General features: G+C 45.3%; 1 protein-coding gene across 5 annotated transcripts in view; it reads left to right on the top strand.

The window, feature by feature from the left end:
• Window positions 1-790: 790 nt before the first annotated feature.
• LOC149323040 (phospholipid phosphatase 3-like) overlaps window positions 791-13,407 on the top strand; it is a 42,616-nt gene continuing 29,999 nt past the window's right edge. For 2 of the 5 annotated variants that reach the window (XR_016272368.1, XM_089486428.1), the window contains exons 1-2: window positions 791-1,021; window positions 2,692-3,229. Coding sequence is in view for 4 of the 5 variants with exons in the window: in XM_089486428.1 (XP_089342554.1) it covers window positions 3,037-3,229 (193 nt within the window). In the remaining variant the exon portion in view is untranslated. Of the gene's footprint in view, window positions 1,022-2,045; window positions 2,251-2,691; window positions 3,230-13,407 lie in introns of those variants that run through there. The other 3 variants (XM_089486446.1, XM_089486437.1, XM_089486454.1) reach the window with 3 other exon arrangements.

The following is a 13,407-nucleotide window of genomic DNA, read 5'->3' on the forward strand; positions in this document are numbered from 1 at the left end:
TGCTCTGTCTGGCTCTATTTGGCTCTCTCTCGCTCTGTCTGGCTCTATCATATGCTTGTATCATATGTGCTTATATATATATATATATATATATATGCATCATATATATGCTTGTATTATATATATATATATATACACACACACACACACAAAATTAATAAATATCATTGCATTATATATGCTTGTATTATATATGCTTGTATTATATATATATATATATATATATATATGCTTCATATATATGCTTGTATTACATATACTTGTAATATATATCTATATATTTCTTAGATTGTAAGCCTGAGGGCAGGGAACCGTCTAACTAAAAGATTGTATGTACAGCGCTGTGTAAATATACAGCACTATATAAAGGTTAATAATAATAATAATAATAATAATAATAATAATAATAATAGTATAATATGCTTCATATATATGCTTGCATCAGGTGGGCTTATATATATATATATATATATATATATATATATATATTTGCTTCTGTTATATGTGCTTTTATTGTGTGTGTGTGTGTGTGTGTGTGTGTGTGTATGCTTCATCTATATGCTTGTATTAAAGACACCTCCTCCCTTCCAAACCCTGTTCTCTATGGATTTGGTAGACCCTGATTTCACTCCTTTTATATCTTGCATTATTTGTATTCTCTTGTATTATTCGACCTTTTTGTTTAAGTGCCTGATTGGGAGCCTTGGTGCCAGGGCGGTTAAAGCGGGGTCGAAGCGTATTATTCCTGCAGTGTGGCGGCAGCAGTAGCAGCAGCCCAACCCACCGAGGAGCCCTGCTGCAGGCTGCCTTGCCTGGTGGAGGCAGCTTGGCTTGGACTTCCTTCCTTCCTTGGGAGGCTAAGGGAAAGGCGGAGCCGCCAGGAAAGGAAGGAGGAGGCGAGAGAGAGTCCAGGACTGAGCCCAGCTGGGCTTGGGAAGCCAGAGGGAGACAACCCAGAAGTTGCCTCCGATCCGGAGCTGTGCTGCAGGTCCCGCTGGGATAGAAAGAAAGGCAAGGCAAGGCAAGGCAAGGGGAAGGGATCGCAGGGAGGCTCTGTCCCAGAGCCCCTGCTTGAGATGGGGAAGGGAGCCAGGATGACACCCCACCACCGCCACGTCCTCCTTTTCCCGGACCCGTCCTCCATCCCCACCTTCTGCCCAGGAGGGGTGCCCCCCCAAAAAAGTCCTCCCAACTTTTCAGCAGGGCTGAGCAGCTTTCCACAGCTTGTCTATAGGAGTATTTGGAGCTTTGCTTGGGGCCGTGTCCTCCTTTTTTCCCGGACCTGCCCTCCATTTATACCTCCTGTCCAACAGGGATTCTAAAAATGTCCTCCATTTTGACCAGCATTTGAGCAGGACTGAGTTGCCCTGTCTAAGAGCTTTTCTTGGGGTCATGTCCTCCCTTTTTTCCTGGAAGGTCCTCCATTTGGAGCACCCGTCCTTCATTGCCACCTTCTGCCCAGAGGGGATTCCAAAAATGTCTCGCATTTGGCCTAGCATTTGAAAAGAACTGTGTAGCCCTGCCTAGGGGCTTTTCTTGGGTTGTGTCTTCCCTTTTCCTGGAAGGTCCTCCATTTGGAGGACCCGTCCTCCATTTCTACCTCCTGCCCAGGAGGGATTCCAAAGATGCCCTCCCTTTTGACCAGGGTCAACCATTTGAACAGGACTGCAAGGCCCTGTCTAGGCGCTTTTCTTGGGGTCATGCCCTCCCTTTTCCTGGAAGGTCCTCCATTTGTAGGTGCCTTATCCCTAGACCCATCAGATGTCCCAGCCCCACCAAGGAGGACAAGGCAGCACTACCAAATCTTTACGGAAAAGAGAGGACCTGACCCAAAAGAAACTTCCAAACACTCATAGAAATGTTTTTAAAAGTGTGCTTCTGGGTCCTGCTCCAAGAGGAGGACATTTTGACATCCCTCCTGGACAGAAGGTTGAGATGTAGGACATGTCTTGGAAAAAGGATGTCTGATCACCCTGTCTGTGAGCGTATGGAGCTTTTCTTGGGTCATGTCCTCCCTTTTTTCCTTGATTGTCCTCCATTTGGCAATGCTTTGTCCCTTGGGTGACCAGATGTCCCAACCGCCAAGGACAACAAGGCACCTTCAAGAAAGGACCCAAGAAAAGTGCCAAACACTCCTAGAAATAGCACTTCCTGCTCCTCCAAATGGAGGACATTTTGACATTCCTCCTGGACAGGAGGTTGAAATTGAAGACATGCCTTTGAAAAGGAGGGTGCCTGGTCACCCTGTCTGTGAGTGTTTTGGTGCTTTTCTTGGGCCGTGTCCTCCCTTTATCCTGGAAGGTACTCCATTTCAGTGATGCCTTGACCTCCTTGGCGGTGAGGGCATCTGGTCACCCTTGCAGAGGGAGAGGTTGCCTTTGTGCCTGGGTGAGATGGATGGTGGTGGAGTTGTTGTTGGCTTGGCTCTCTGCCTGGGCATGGACCCTCACAGGTTCCCACATGTCTGTAAGGAATATGAAATTTATTACAGCCAATGATCAGCTCAAAACAATACAGTATAATACAACGGCCAATGTCTGTCATGTGAAGCAGTTGCTTCTGGGCAAAATGCCCACATGGTCGCAGAAGTTGCCCTTTGCCCTTGTCCTGCCCCTTCTGTGGGTCTCTGAGGCTTTGGGTTTACCATGATGGGAAAAGTCAGCGAGTTTGTTTCTTTCTGTTCCTCACCAGGCTGCCTGCTCTCTTCCTCTCTGATCCCCAAGTGATCTGGAATCCAGAGGGATCGCCACTCCAGGACCCTGCCAAACTGGAGCCAACATGTGCCACACCCCAGAGCTCAAAGTCTGGATTTCGCCTCCTCCTGTGACCCACACCAGGGACTAGAAGACTGGAGACTTCCTTCCCTTTGGTTTTTGGTTCTCCTGCCAGGAGTTGGCGATTGGGTCCCATTTCATCTCAGCCCCACCTGGAGAAGGAAGGAAGGCCCTGGATTCAGCTTGCCTTGCAAGAGTTAAAGAGCTGGATCCCATCTGATCCTGTGGAGCAGCGGGAGGAACAGGCTGGCCTGAAAAGATCATGCAAAAAGAACACTGTGAGCTCCTCCGACAGCAGCCACTGCCGCCACCTCTGCACTGGTCCAAAGACCCAGGGCATGTCCAGGTGGCTGTGCAAAGCTCGAGGACTCGGCCTGAGCCTGGAGACTTTGCCCCTCCAAGAGTCCTGCCCAGGAAGACCTTGCTAGTTGTGGATATCGTGTGCCTACTTTTGGGTGAGTAGGAGCATGGCATTGCTCAATACTGGCATGCACCGACATCACCCATGGCATAAGACAGAGAGTTACATTTTGCCATCTCAAGTGGGGAGGGAAAGATGATTATGCGACAAGGAATATGCAGCATCAAGGAAGTAGTAAAATTCTCCCCTTAGCAACGCAGGGAACGTGCCAGCTTACTACAGTGGATGTGTATAACGTCGGGTAACTTGGCTCGATGGCCATTTGTGTTCATGTCATTGTGGCTGTATTTCTCTGGCCTGGTAGAAAGCAGGAATCTGCTCTGCAAACTGATTAGGCTTCTCTGGCTGAAAGCCTGAATCCAGGCCTAGATTGAGTAACTCCGATCCACCTAATTGGTAACTTTGCAGTTGCTTAATGTGTAGTGTTTGTGTTGCAGCTCACAGCTTCTTTGAGTTTGTTTGGAGTTTTTAAAAAAGTTTTTAATGTACCTTTTTAAGCTACCTGATCATTTAAGTGTCTAGCACTGAACCGTATGGATAAAAGTAAATATGCCTCATTTTCCAGGCAGGCATGCCAAGATCTCGGGTCTCTTTAAATTAAACCTGCTCAGTTATCCATGTTGAAAACTGACTTCCCTGCAAGTCAATTTATTGCCCTTATAGCAGAGTGTAGTTTGGAGCGTAGAAACATTACAGGTAGAATCCCACAGCCAAAAGGGCCAGCGGCTCTGCTGATGGTGCTTCTGGGAGCTGGAGTCCAAAAAAGCATGTTCTCCAAGCTCTGGTAGTTCACTTCCATCCTCTTGCAGGATGCTTTTTGCTTCTTTGCCAGAGGTTGCTGTTGAAAAAGCAGCTAAAGACTTAGCAGTGACCATAAAGGCCATAAAGACGATTTAAAGAAGACTGTACCTGAGGTTGTTAGTTCACAAGGATGATTGTAGAGGAGGGTGTTTATTGCAAGGATATTGTAATGGAAAGTGTTTGTAATGGAGGGTGTTTGTTCACAAGGATCATTGTAGTGGAGGGTGTTTGCTTGCAAGGCTGATTGTAACAGAAGGTGTTTGCAGCAGAGCGTATTTGCTCACAAGAATTATTGTAGTGAAGAGTGTTTGCTTGGAAGTATTATTGTAGTGGAGGGTGTTTGCTAGTTCTTCCAGCAAAGGCTTCACTCCAACCCTGTGTTGGCACTACTAAGAAATCAAGGGGGTGGGCATCCTGCAACAACACCATCATTTTCATTGTATTTATTACAGCATTTCAATCTTGCTTTGGGGCAGGATACTGTCAACCGACTTAAAATCAACCTTAGAACACCACTGTTTAAAAGAATTGAGCATCATTTAAATAAAAGCCATGCTTCAGCCAGACAAGATTTAGTTCTGCTGTACTTACAAACAGTGGATTCTGGTCTACTTTTGAGGCAGCTAAACAGATTTGGAGGGAGATGGCTTTAATCCATTCAGAAGCCCCTCCTGCATGAGACCTATTGAGATAATCAGTCCTAGGATCTGGGTTGAATGAAATGTTGTGGAGCCATTTCCCAGGAACAATACCTCCCTTCATACAATAAGATCTGTTTGAGCTCCCTCTGACTGAAAACATGAGGTTCTCATCAAGGGCCAAGGTCAGAGTCTTGACATTCAAGCCCTAACCATAGAAATATAATCTGGCAACCGCTTTTGGCATTTCCTAGGGCACTAGCCATGTTTTCTCAAACTCTAAGGGGTAGAAACCTGTTGCGTTGTTATTGTTGTTGTTAAAGATAAGTTGCTCAAGAAGTTATATGCCATGCTCCAGTGCTAGAGTTGGTGCTTCACAAAGTCCTGGCTATTTGGATGATGGCGCTGAATATTAATCTGTAAGGGAGTTAAGGTAAAAATCAGGGCAGAATTGTGCTAAAGGTGCTGGGATAAAGGGAGGGGAATCCAAGTTTGAATCAAGCACAGCCTGAAAAGTCAAGTTCCTGTCTCTTTAAATCACACACACACACAGAAATACACACACAAATAGTGATCCAACCAACAGGAAACAACTTGGAATGGAGGTGAAGAGAAGGACAGGGTGGTGCTGAGCACAGCAGGGAAGGGAAGTGTTTGGATATTGGGGACAGATGTGAAGTCAAAAGCAGTAGAATTGGAAACAGCAGCGTTACAACAGAGTTAAGTCAGCAGGGCTGACGCTGAACCAGAGCTTGGAAAAGTTATTTTCCTGAATACAGTTCCCTGAGTCCCCCATCCAACATGCCCACCCACGTGCCAACTGAGGATTCGGGGAGTTATACAGTCTGCCCTCCATATCCACAGATTTAACCATCCACGGTTTGAAAATATTTTAAAAAATAATAAATTCCAAAAAAGTAAACCTTGATTTTGCCATTTTATACAAAGGTCACCATTTACTATGCTATTGTACTTAATAGGATTTGAGCATCCGTGGATTTTGGCATCCATGGAGGGTCCTGGGACCAAACTCCAGCAGATACCAAGGGCCCACATAATCCCCAAAGTTCAATTTTCCCAGTTCTGTGCTGAACCTCTTCTTCCTAACATTGCTGGATGCTGTCTACTTTCCCCTTAGTCCTCTCTGTTTTGCTGCCCTGGGAGCTAGAGGCTTGTGTTTTTAAAACATTAGTGCTAAGACAGTGCTGGGAAGTTTCTCCTCACACTGCAAACATACTCGAGCTTTGAGTGAAATCTGATAAGGATTTTAAGTCATCTATTTGTCATAAAACACATCATTGTTTATGTTTGTGCATCTTTTTTTAAAAAAAAAGTACAAAAATTAAATGGTCTGCTGCACTGTGTGCTGTAACATTGCCCAAGAAAAAACAAAGGGAGAGTGAAAGAGAAAAGAAATGTCTGGGACAAAGGGAAAGAGCTGTTTTGAATCACCCTTGCCCCTACAATGATACTGGTTTCCACTGATTCAAGGAAGGCTGTGTCCACAGGGGACACCTGTCTGTAAAGCAATCGGCTTCACGGCTTTTTATCTAGCGAGTTTCAAAAAGTTTCCCATCTCTGGTATGTAGCACCTTTGAGACGAACTGAAAGAAAGAAGTTGGCAGCACGCATCTGAGGAAGTAGATTCAACTCTAGGAAAGCTCATGCTGTCAATTTATTTCTTTCAGTTAATCTCAGCGGTACTACAAGATCTCTCCACATACTGATTCTGCAGACTAACACAGCTATGTCTTTGAATTCTACCACATTTCTTGTGTTTCGGTAACTCCTGCAACAGTCTTGTAAGGTAGGTCAGAGATACCATCCCCATCATGGAGCTATGGAAACTACAAGCTTGTCTTCACTGGGCGGAATTTCTGCTGGCATATTCTGGTGACAAATCCAGACACCATCAACACTGTCGCCTGTGCTCTCTCTGCAGTGACAGTGGCTGCTGTCTTCCCACACAATCCCTGCTCATTGCCTGGCACCACCACTGATGTCACAAGGTGCCCAGCCATGTTATTGATACTGGGCACCTTGTTCTGACCTCAGAGTACCCACAGTGGAGGGGGTTCATTGCCTGGCAGCTTGTAAGCACCTCATGGTAAGGAGGCCTCATGTTGGTGCAGAGAGAGCTAAAAACCTAGAGTAAAAGATAAGGTTTTTAAATTTGGGTTAAGGGGAGGAAAGACCCAATCGGGTGCAGACGTCATGAAGACAGTCCGTGCCCAATTCAGGGTTATGTAAACAGGATGCAGTGAGGCTGTGGGGAATTCTAAGGGCATGTAGACAAACCCTAAGAGAGTGGATTGCAAGGTAAGATGGGATTCATGGAGCCTTCTAGATGTTGTTAAACTGCAGCTCCTAGCATTCCACACCATTGGCTCCTGGTGGCTAGGGCTGTTGGGAGTTACAGTCCAATGACATCTGGAAGGCCACATGATTCCTGCCTCTGGCCTGAGGATACATAGTGAGTTTGTGACAAGAGGTGAATTCATCATAGCCAATTTCTTTCTTTCAGTTAGTCTCAAAGGTGCTACAAGATCTTTCTACATAACTGATTCTACAGACTAACACAGCTATATCTTTGAATTCATAATAGCCAAGTTCAAGTCCATAAATTTAGAAGGCTCAATTTTGTCCAGAGCCACAATAGTGCAAGCTGTAAATCATGTTCCTACATCTGCAATGTGGCTCCATCTCAGTGAATGAGAGAGTTGATTTTTTTTTTTTTTTACTTTTGTGGCCATACTGGGTAGGCGATTCTGGGATTTGTGGTTCAAAGAAAGTAATTTCCCAAACACTGGAACAAAGCCATATAGATGGTCGGTTCTCCATTGGCCACAAAACCACTCATAATGATTCCTTCCCTTGCTGTTAACTTTGACCAGGGCCATGTGGACACTACAAAGACATAAACAACAACTTACTCTGTGCTTACAGAGCAGTAGTCAGAATTCAGTACCATGAAAATCTGGATTCTGCAACCTGGTTATGCAAATTAAACAAAATTGTCTTATTTTGTGGTCCATTTTATTCATCTGGAAGACAAAAAAGACATGTACGTACCATCCCCAGATTACTAGGAAGCCTGTTCACATTCTCTCACTTCTGATATTTCTCTGTTATAACCTGTGAATATTTATGGCTTTTACATTTTTAACTTTTCAGTGTGGTCTTTCTACCCTTAAGAGTTAGAGTGAGGAGAATAAAAGGGTGATATTTCTTTGATCCTGAATTTTCTGCCCATCATCTAATCTTGTGCTTCTGTAATATGTGGCAGAATTTTGGACCCTGGATTATGCCTGTATTTTGCAAGAATGCAAAACATGTGGTACCATTTTGATACCCATTCACATCAATAGGATCTTTCTAGGAAAATACTTCAGAGCCCGCTTGAAAGCCTTTGATGATGAAGTTTAATCATCTAAGATATATCACTAGAAATGATTATACCCAGATATGTAATAGAATTTGGGCAACATTGAAACTATCATGCTTTAAATACACTGGAATCTGTCTTGTCTCCTTCTAGTAGTATTTCTGACTTATACCAATTAATTGAATAAATGGATATTTTACCAAAATTATTAATTGCATTAAGGCTGGGCTCAACTGCTATGGCTAGGGATGTCACTGGGAGGGTGCACTGGATGACACTAAGAGGGGGTGATCATCCAGTGGGTCAATCACTCCCATCCATCCCAACATCTCCCTGGCCTCCCTCCTCTGCCAGCCAGGGCACCTCCACCATCCAACAGCTGCTGCCACACAAAAACTCATTCCAGGTCTGGCTAGACTACTAGCCAAGCAGGAAAAAGGCATTCTGGCAGCAGGAGCCCACCACACCATCAGCCATTGGTAGAAAGGGGCTGCCGTTTGGGTCTGGCAGGTTTGCTAGTCAAGCGGAAAAGTAAATTGCCAACTAGCCAGAGGGTGGATCAAAATTCAAAATGACCTGAAAAGACTAGAAAGCTAGGCCAAAGCTAACAAAATGAAATTCAGTACGGACAAATGTAAGGTACTTAGGGTTGCCATAGCGCCGGACCTCAAAACCAGGAAAAATGTAGGACAGAATTTTCAAATGTAGGACACACAAACATGTGTCCTACATTTGAAAATTCTGTCCTACATTTTCCTGGCGATCGCGGCGGGGAGCAGAGGCCAAGCGGCGAGGGAAAGCCTCCACTTAAGGAGGCTTTCCATCCCCGCCTGGGCCCCGCCGCGATTGGAGGCCAGGATCGGGGCCTCGCCTCGTTCCTGGCCCCCGCAGGGACCAGGAAGGAGGCGAGGAGCCGGCGGCGATCGCCAGGGTCTCGCCTCCTTCCTGGCCCCAGCGGAGACCAGGAAGGAGGCGAGCAGGCCGCCGACCATCGCCGCGGCCTCGCCTCGTTCCTGGCCCCAGTGGAGGCCAGGAAGGAGGCGGGGAGCCCGGCGGCGATCACCAGGGCCTCGCCTCGTTCCTGGCCCCAGCGGAGGCCAGGAAGGAGGCGAGGAGCCCGGCGGCGATCGCCTGGGCCTCGCCTCGTTCCTGGCCCCGGCGGGGACCAGGAAGGAGGCAGGGAGCCCGGCGGCGATCGCCAGGGCCTCGCCTCGTTCCTGGCCCCAGCGGAGGCCAGGAAGGAGGCGGGAAGCCCGGCGGCGATCGCCAGAGCCTCGCCTCCTTCCTGGCCCCAGCGGAGACCAGGAAGGAGGCGAGCAGGCCGCCGACCATCGCCGCGGCCTCGCCTCGTTCCTGGCCCCCGCGGGGACCAGGAAGGAGGCGAGGAGCCATGCGCGGGGGAGGAGGAGGAGGGCAGCGAGGCCCCAGGGTTGCCCAGCAACCCCGCTGCAACCAGGCTTTTCCCGGTTTTTGGCTGCACCCATGCCGTGACCGGGCAGGTGCAGCCAAAACCGGGAAAAACCCGGTTGCAACCGGGTTATGGCAACCCTAAGTACTGCACTTAGGGCGGAAAAATGAAATGCACAGATATAGGATGGGGGACAACTTGGCTAAATGAGACTACATGTGAAAGGGATCTAGGAGTCCAAGTAGACCACAACAGTGTGATGTGGCAGCTAAAAAGGCCAATGCAATTTTAAGCTGCATCAATAGAAGTATGGTGTCTAGATCAAGGGAAGTAATAGTCCCACTCTATTCTGCTTTGGTCAGGCCCCACCTGGAATCCTGTGTCCAGTTCTGGGCACCACAATTCAAAAATGATGTTGAAAAACTAGAGCGTGTCCAAAGGAGAGTGACTAAAATAGTGAAGGGTCTTGAATCCATGCCCTATGAGAGAGCTTAGGAGCTGGGGGTGTTTAGCCTGAAGAAGAGAAAATTAAAAGGTGATAGCCCTGTTTAAATATTTGAAGGGATGTCACATTGAGGAGGGAGCAAGCTTGTCTTTTTGCTGCTCCAGAGATTAGGACCTATGGATACAAGCTCCAGGAAAAGAGATTCCACCTCAACATTAGGAGGAACTTCCTGACAGTAATGGCTGTTCGACAGTGGAACACACTCCTTCCTCGGAGTTAGTGGAGTCTCTTTCCTTAGAGGTCTTTAAACAGAGGCTGGTCATCTGTCGCGTATGCTTTGATTGAGAGTTCCTGCACAGCAGGAGTTGGACTGGATGGCCCTTGTGGTCTCTTCCAACTCTAGGATTCTATGATTCTAGCTAGCACCTCGCCAGACCCAGAAAGGCTGTTGAAGGGGGGCAATATTAAAATAAAGTCCACACTAGATGCGAAATATACTAGTATGCCACTGGCTGTTGTTTAACAATAAGCAACAAAATATCATCAGCAAAAAAGACTTCTTTCAATTTTAAACCAGCATGCACAAATCATGGGATTTTGGCTAACAGTGCACGCTAAGGCTTAATAATAATAATAATAATAATAATTTGTTTTATTTATATACCACTATTCCAAAGATCATAGCGGTGAACAGCAAGTAAGCTAATTAGCAAGTAAGCTACTTTGCCCCCAACAGTCTGGGTACTCATTTTAGCGACCTCGGAAGGATGCAAGCCTGAGTCAAGCTTGGGCCCTTTTGCTGGTCTTGAACTCGCAACCTTGTGGTTTCGAGTGAATGGCTGCAGTACAGGCATTTAACCACTGCGCCACCAGGGCTCCTGTGCCACCAGGGCTTCCAAACAAAGATTAAATATTAATGAAGATAGTAGATATCCCTTGTGTCCTGTTTCAGTGGGAGAGAAAAATGAGAAAAGGCCATTGGTCATAACCCACACCCTTGGTGCGGAGTATAATTTTTTTTATCCAGTTAGAAATAATTCAGGAAACCTAAAATTAACAAATGCAGTGAACATATATGGCCAGTAAATTTTACCAAAGGCCTTCTCAGTATCTAAAGAAATAGTAACTTTTGGTTCATGCATAAACACTTTTGGCTACAAAAACTCACACACACAAGTGAATTGTGAATTATCTGGCTTGGCAGTGTTTAGCTGTGAGTGGGTGAGAACCCTGTGTCAGATTCCCAGAATACCAGTTTCAAATCTTGCCATGTTTTTTCTAAAGGAAGGTGGAGAATGGACCTCAGTTATGGAATACATTCTCTGGTGCAGAAAATCCTTGGTTCAAATCTCAGCCATCTCCAGTTTAAAGGACCACGAGTGGCAAGATGGACAAAAAGATTTGTCTGTGCCTCTCCCAGACACCACCCCCAAAAATGATTTTTCTTTTTTATCATTGAACATTATTCTGGCTCCCATCCTGAAACAGAATAAATAAATAAATAAATTGAGACATGCCCCAGAAATGACTTGGTTTCTCAAAATGTCATCTCCAGTTGCACCGAAACACACCAGTGTGGGCCACTTGAAGTCCAGAGGAGGCAAAAGTGCTTTCCAGCTCACATCATATGCCCATTTAGTAATTAGATCTGTACTTAACTATGTTGATTTTAATAGAGCCTTTAACCAAATATTTAAGTGCTGAATGGTAGTGATGAGTCATATATAATTTATTTAACATCCCGAGATTGTAAATAATCATATAATCTTTGTTTCCCATTGTAAACCACATCTACTGTTTGTTCTCCACTGTATGGAATATATGAGTTGAGAATCATCAGTGCTACACCTTAATGTCACCTTTTTAAAAATAAATGTTTATTAGCACATAAATGTTAATATATAAAACATTTGTTGTTGTGTACCTCCATTTTTGACTTATGGTAACTCTATCACAGGGCTTTCTTGGCAAGTTTCTTTGGGAAGTTTCTGAAGGTCAGGGACGTAGCCAAGGGGGGGGGGGGTTCTTGGGGTCCCTTCCATTAGAAAAATGAATGGTGTGTGCTGCTGCGCCGCTGCACTCAAGCCCCATTATAATGGTGGCACTTAGTCTGGACCCCCCCCTTCCTAAAATCCTAGCTACGTCCCTGTGAAGGTGAGAGACTGTGACTTGCCCAAGGTCACCCCGGTGGGATTTTCACCCTGCTCTCCAGAGTCCAGTGACTCCAATGTTCAAACCACTAAAATCTACAAAAAAGATATGCATCAAAACTACTTCTACCAACTACACAGACTAAGAAACTACACAGACTAACGCAACATCAAATAACAAAGGGGAAATAGGTGACTTCCAAATTACAAGCTAATGGTTGTAATGATCAAAGTACCTTATACACTTCTGATACTGACAGCTGGATCGATGTAAAGATCCTGGTGGCAGGTAGCATAAAGCCACACAAGAGAGGGTATGGAGGCTTTTGGCCAAAGTAGGTGAACTGAAACACAGCAGCTATTCCTCATGGGAAGGGGCTTAGAGGAAAGATAATAGCCATTGGAGAAGTACGAGGAAACATCCCAGACATGCAGGAAGTTTTTTGTCTCAATGGAGAACTAGAACCTAGGGGTTATTTACACTGTGAACATAATCCAAGATGAATCTGGGTTGAATTTTGTTCACACGCATCCCAAATGCATATGATTAATGTTTAATTAATTAATGATTAATGCCAAAAAAACCCCACTTAATCTGGGGTAATCAATATTGTTTTTCCCCCCCTTAGTTTTAAAAAAAGATTCACATCGCCATTAGTGTGAATAACCGATGTGAACAGACCCGAACAGACCCAGGATAAAACGCTGCATGCTTTGAATGTGTTCCAAATGCATTTGCATCATCAACTCCATCTTTATTCCAATACTTGCATGTGTGAGCAATCAAATTTGCAGAGATGGGCATATATGTGGTTCCAAAGTGTGGATAACAAACCCAGAATGTGTGAATGATATTGTTTGCATTGGTGCACTAAAAAAAGACATCTGAATGACCCATCTTACCAGCCCAATATGCAAGCAACTGCATTACACTATCTTGCTTTGTTATGTACCTTCAAATAATTTCCAGTTTATGGCAATACTAAATCAAATCTATTATAGGGTTTTCTTATTAAAATTTATTCAGAGTGGGTTTTCCATTGCCTTTCTCTGCAGCCAGGAGCATGGGACATGCCCAAGATTACATGCTGGGTTTCCATGGCTGGATTGGGAGTCAAACTATAGTCTCCCCAAGTCCTAGTCCAATACTCAGACTGTGTTGGCTCCAGTGTCTACTTCGTCACATTGCCTACTGGCTTTGTAAAAATACGGACATTGATTCCAGGAAGTGTGTTCTAGGTCACTAATACATTTAACAAGAACTAAAAATAATCATTGCAGAGAAAGTTAAGAAGAGTTGGTCGGTGGGGTTGAAGGCTTGGGAGAACAAAGAACAAAAGACTATTTTCCAGAGGAAGGTGCAAGGTGCGGTCTCTTCTGGCAAT

Source organism: Sceloporus occidentalis, unplaced genomic scaffold (genome assembly GCF_023333645.1).
Source record: "Sceloporus occidentalis isolate IW3139 unplaced genomic scaffold, rSceOcc1.0.p SCAF_1, whole genome shotgun sequence".
NCBI classification, from domain to species: Eukaryota; Metazoa; Chordata; class Lepidosauria; order Squamata; family Phrynosomatidae; genus Sceloporus; species Sceloporus occidentalis.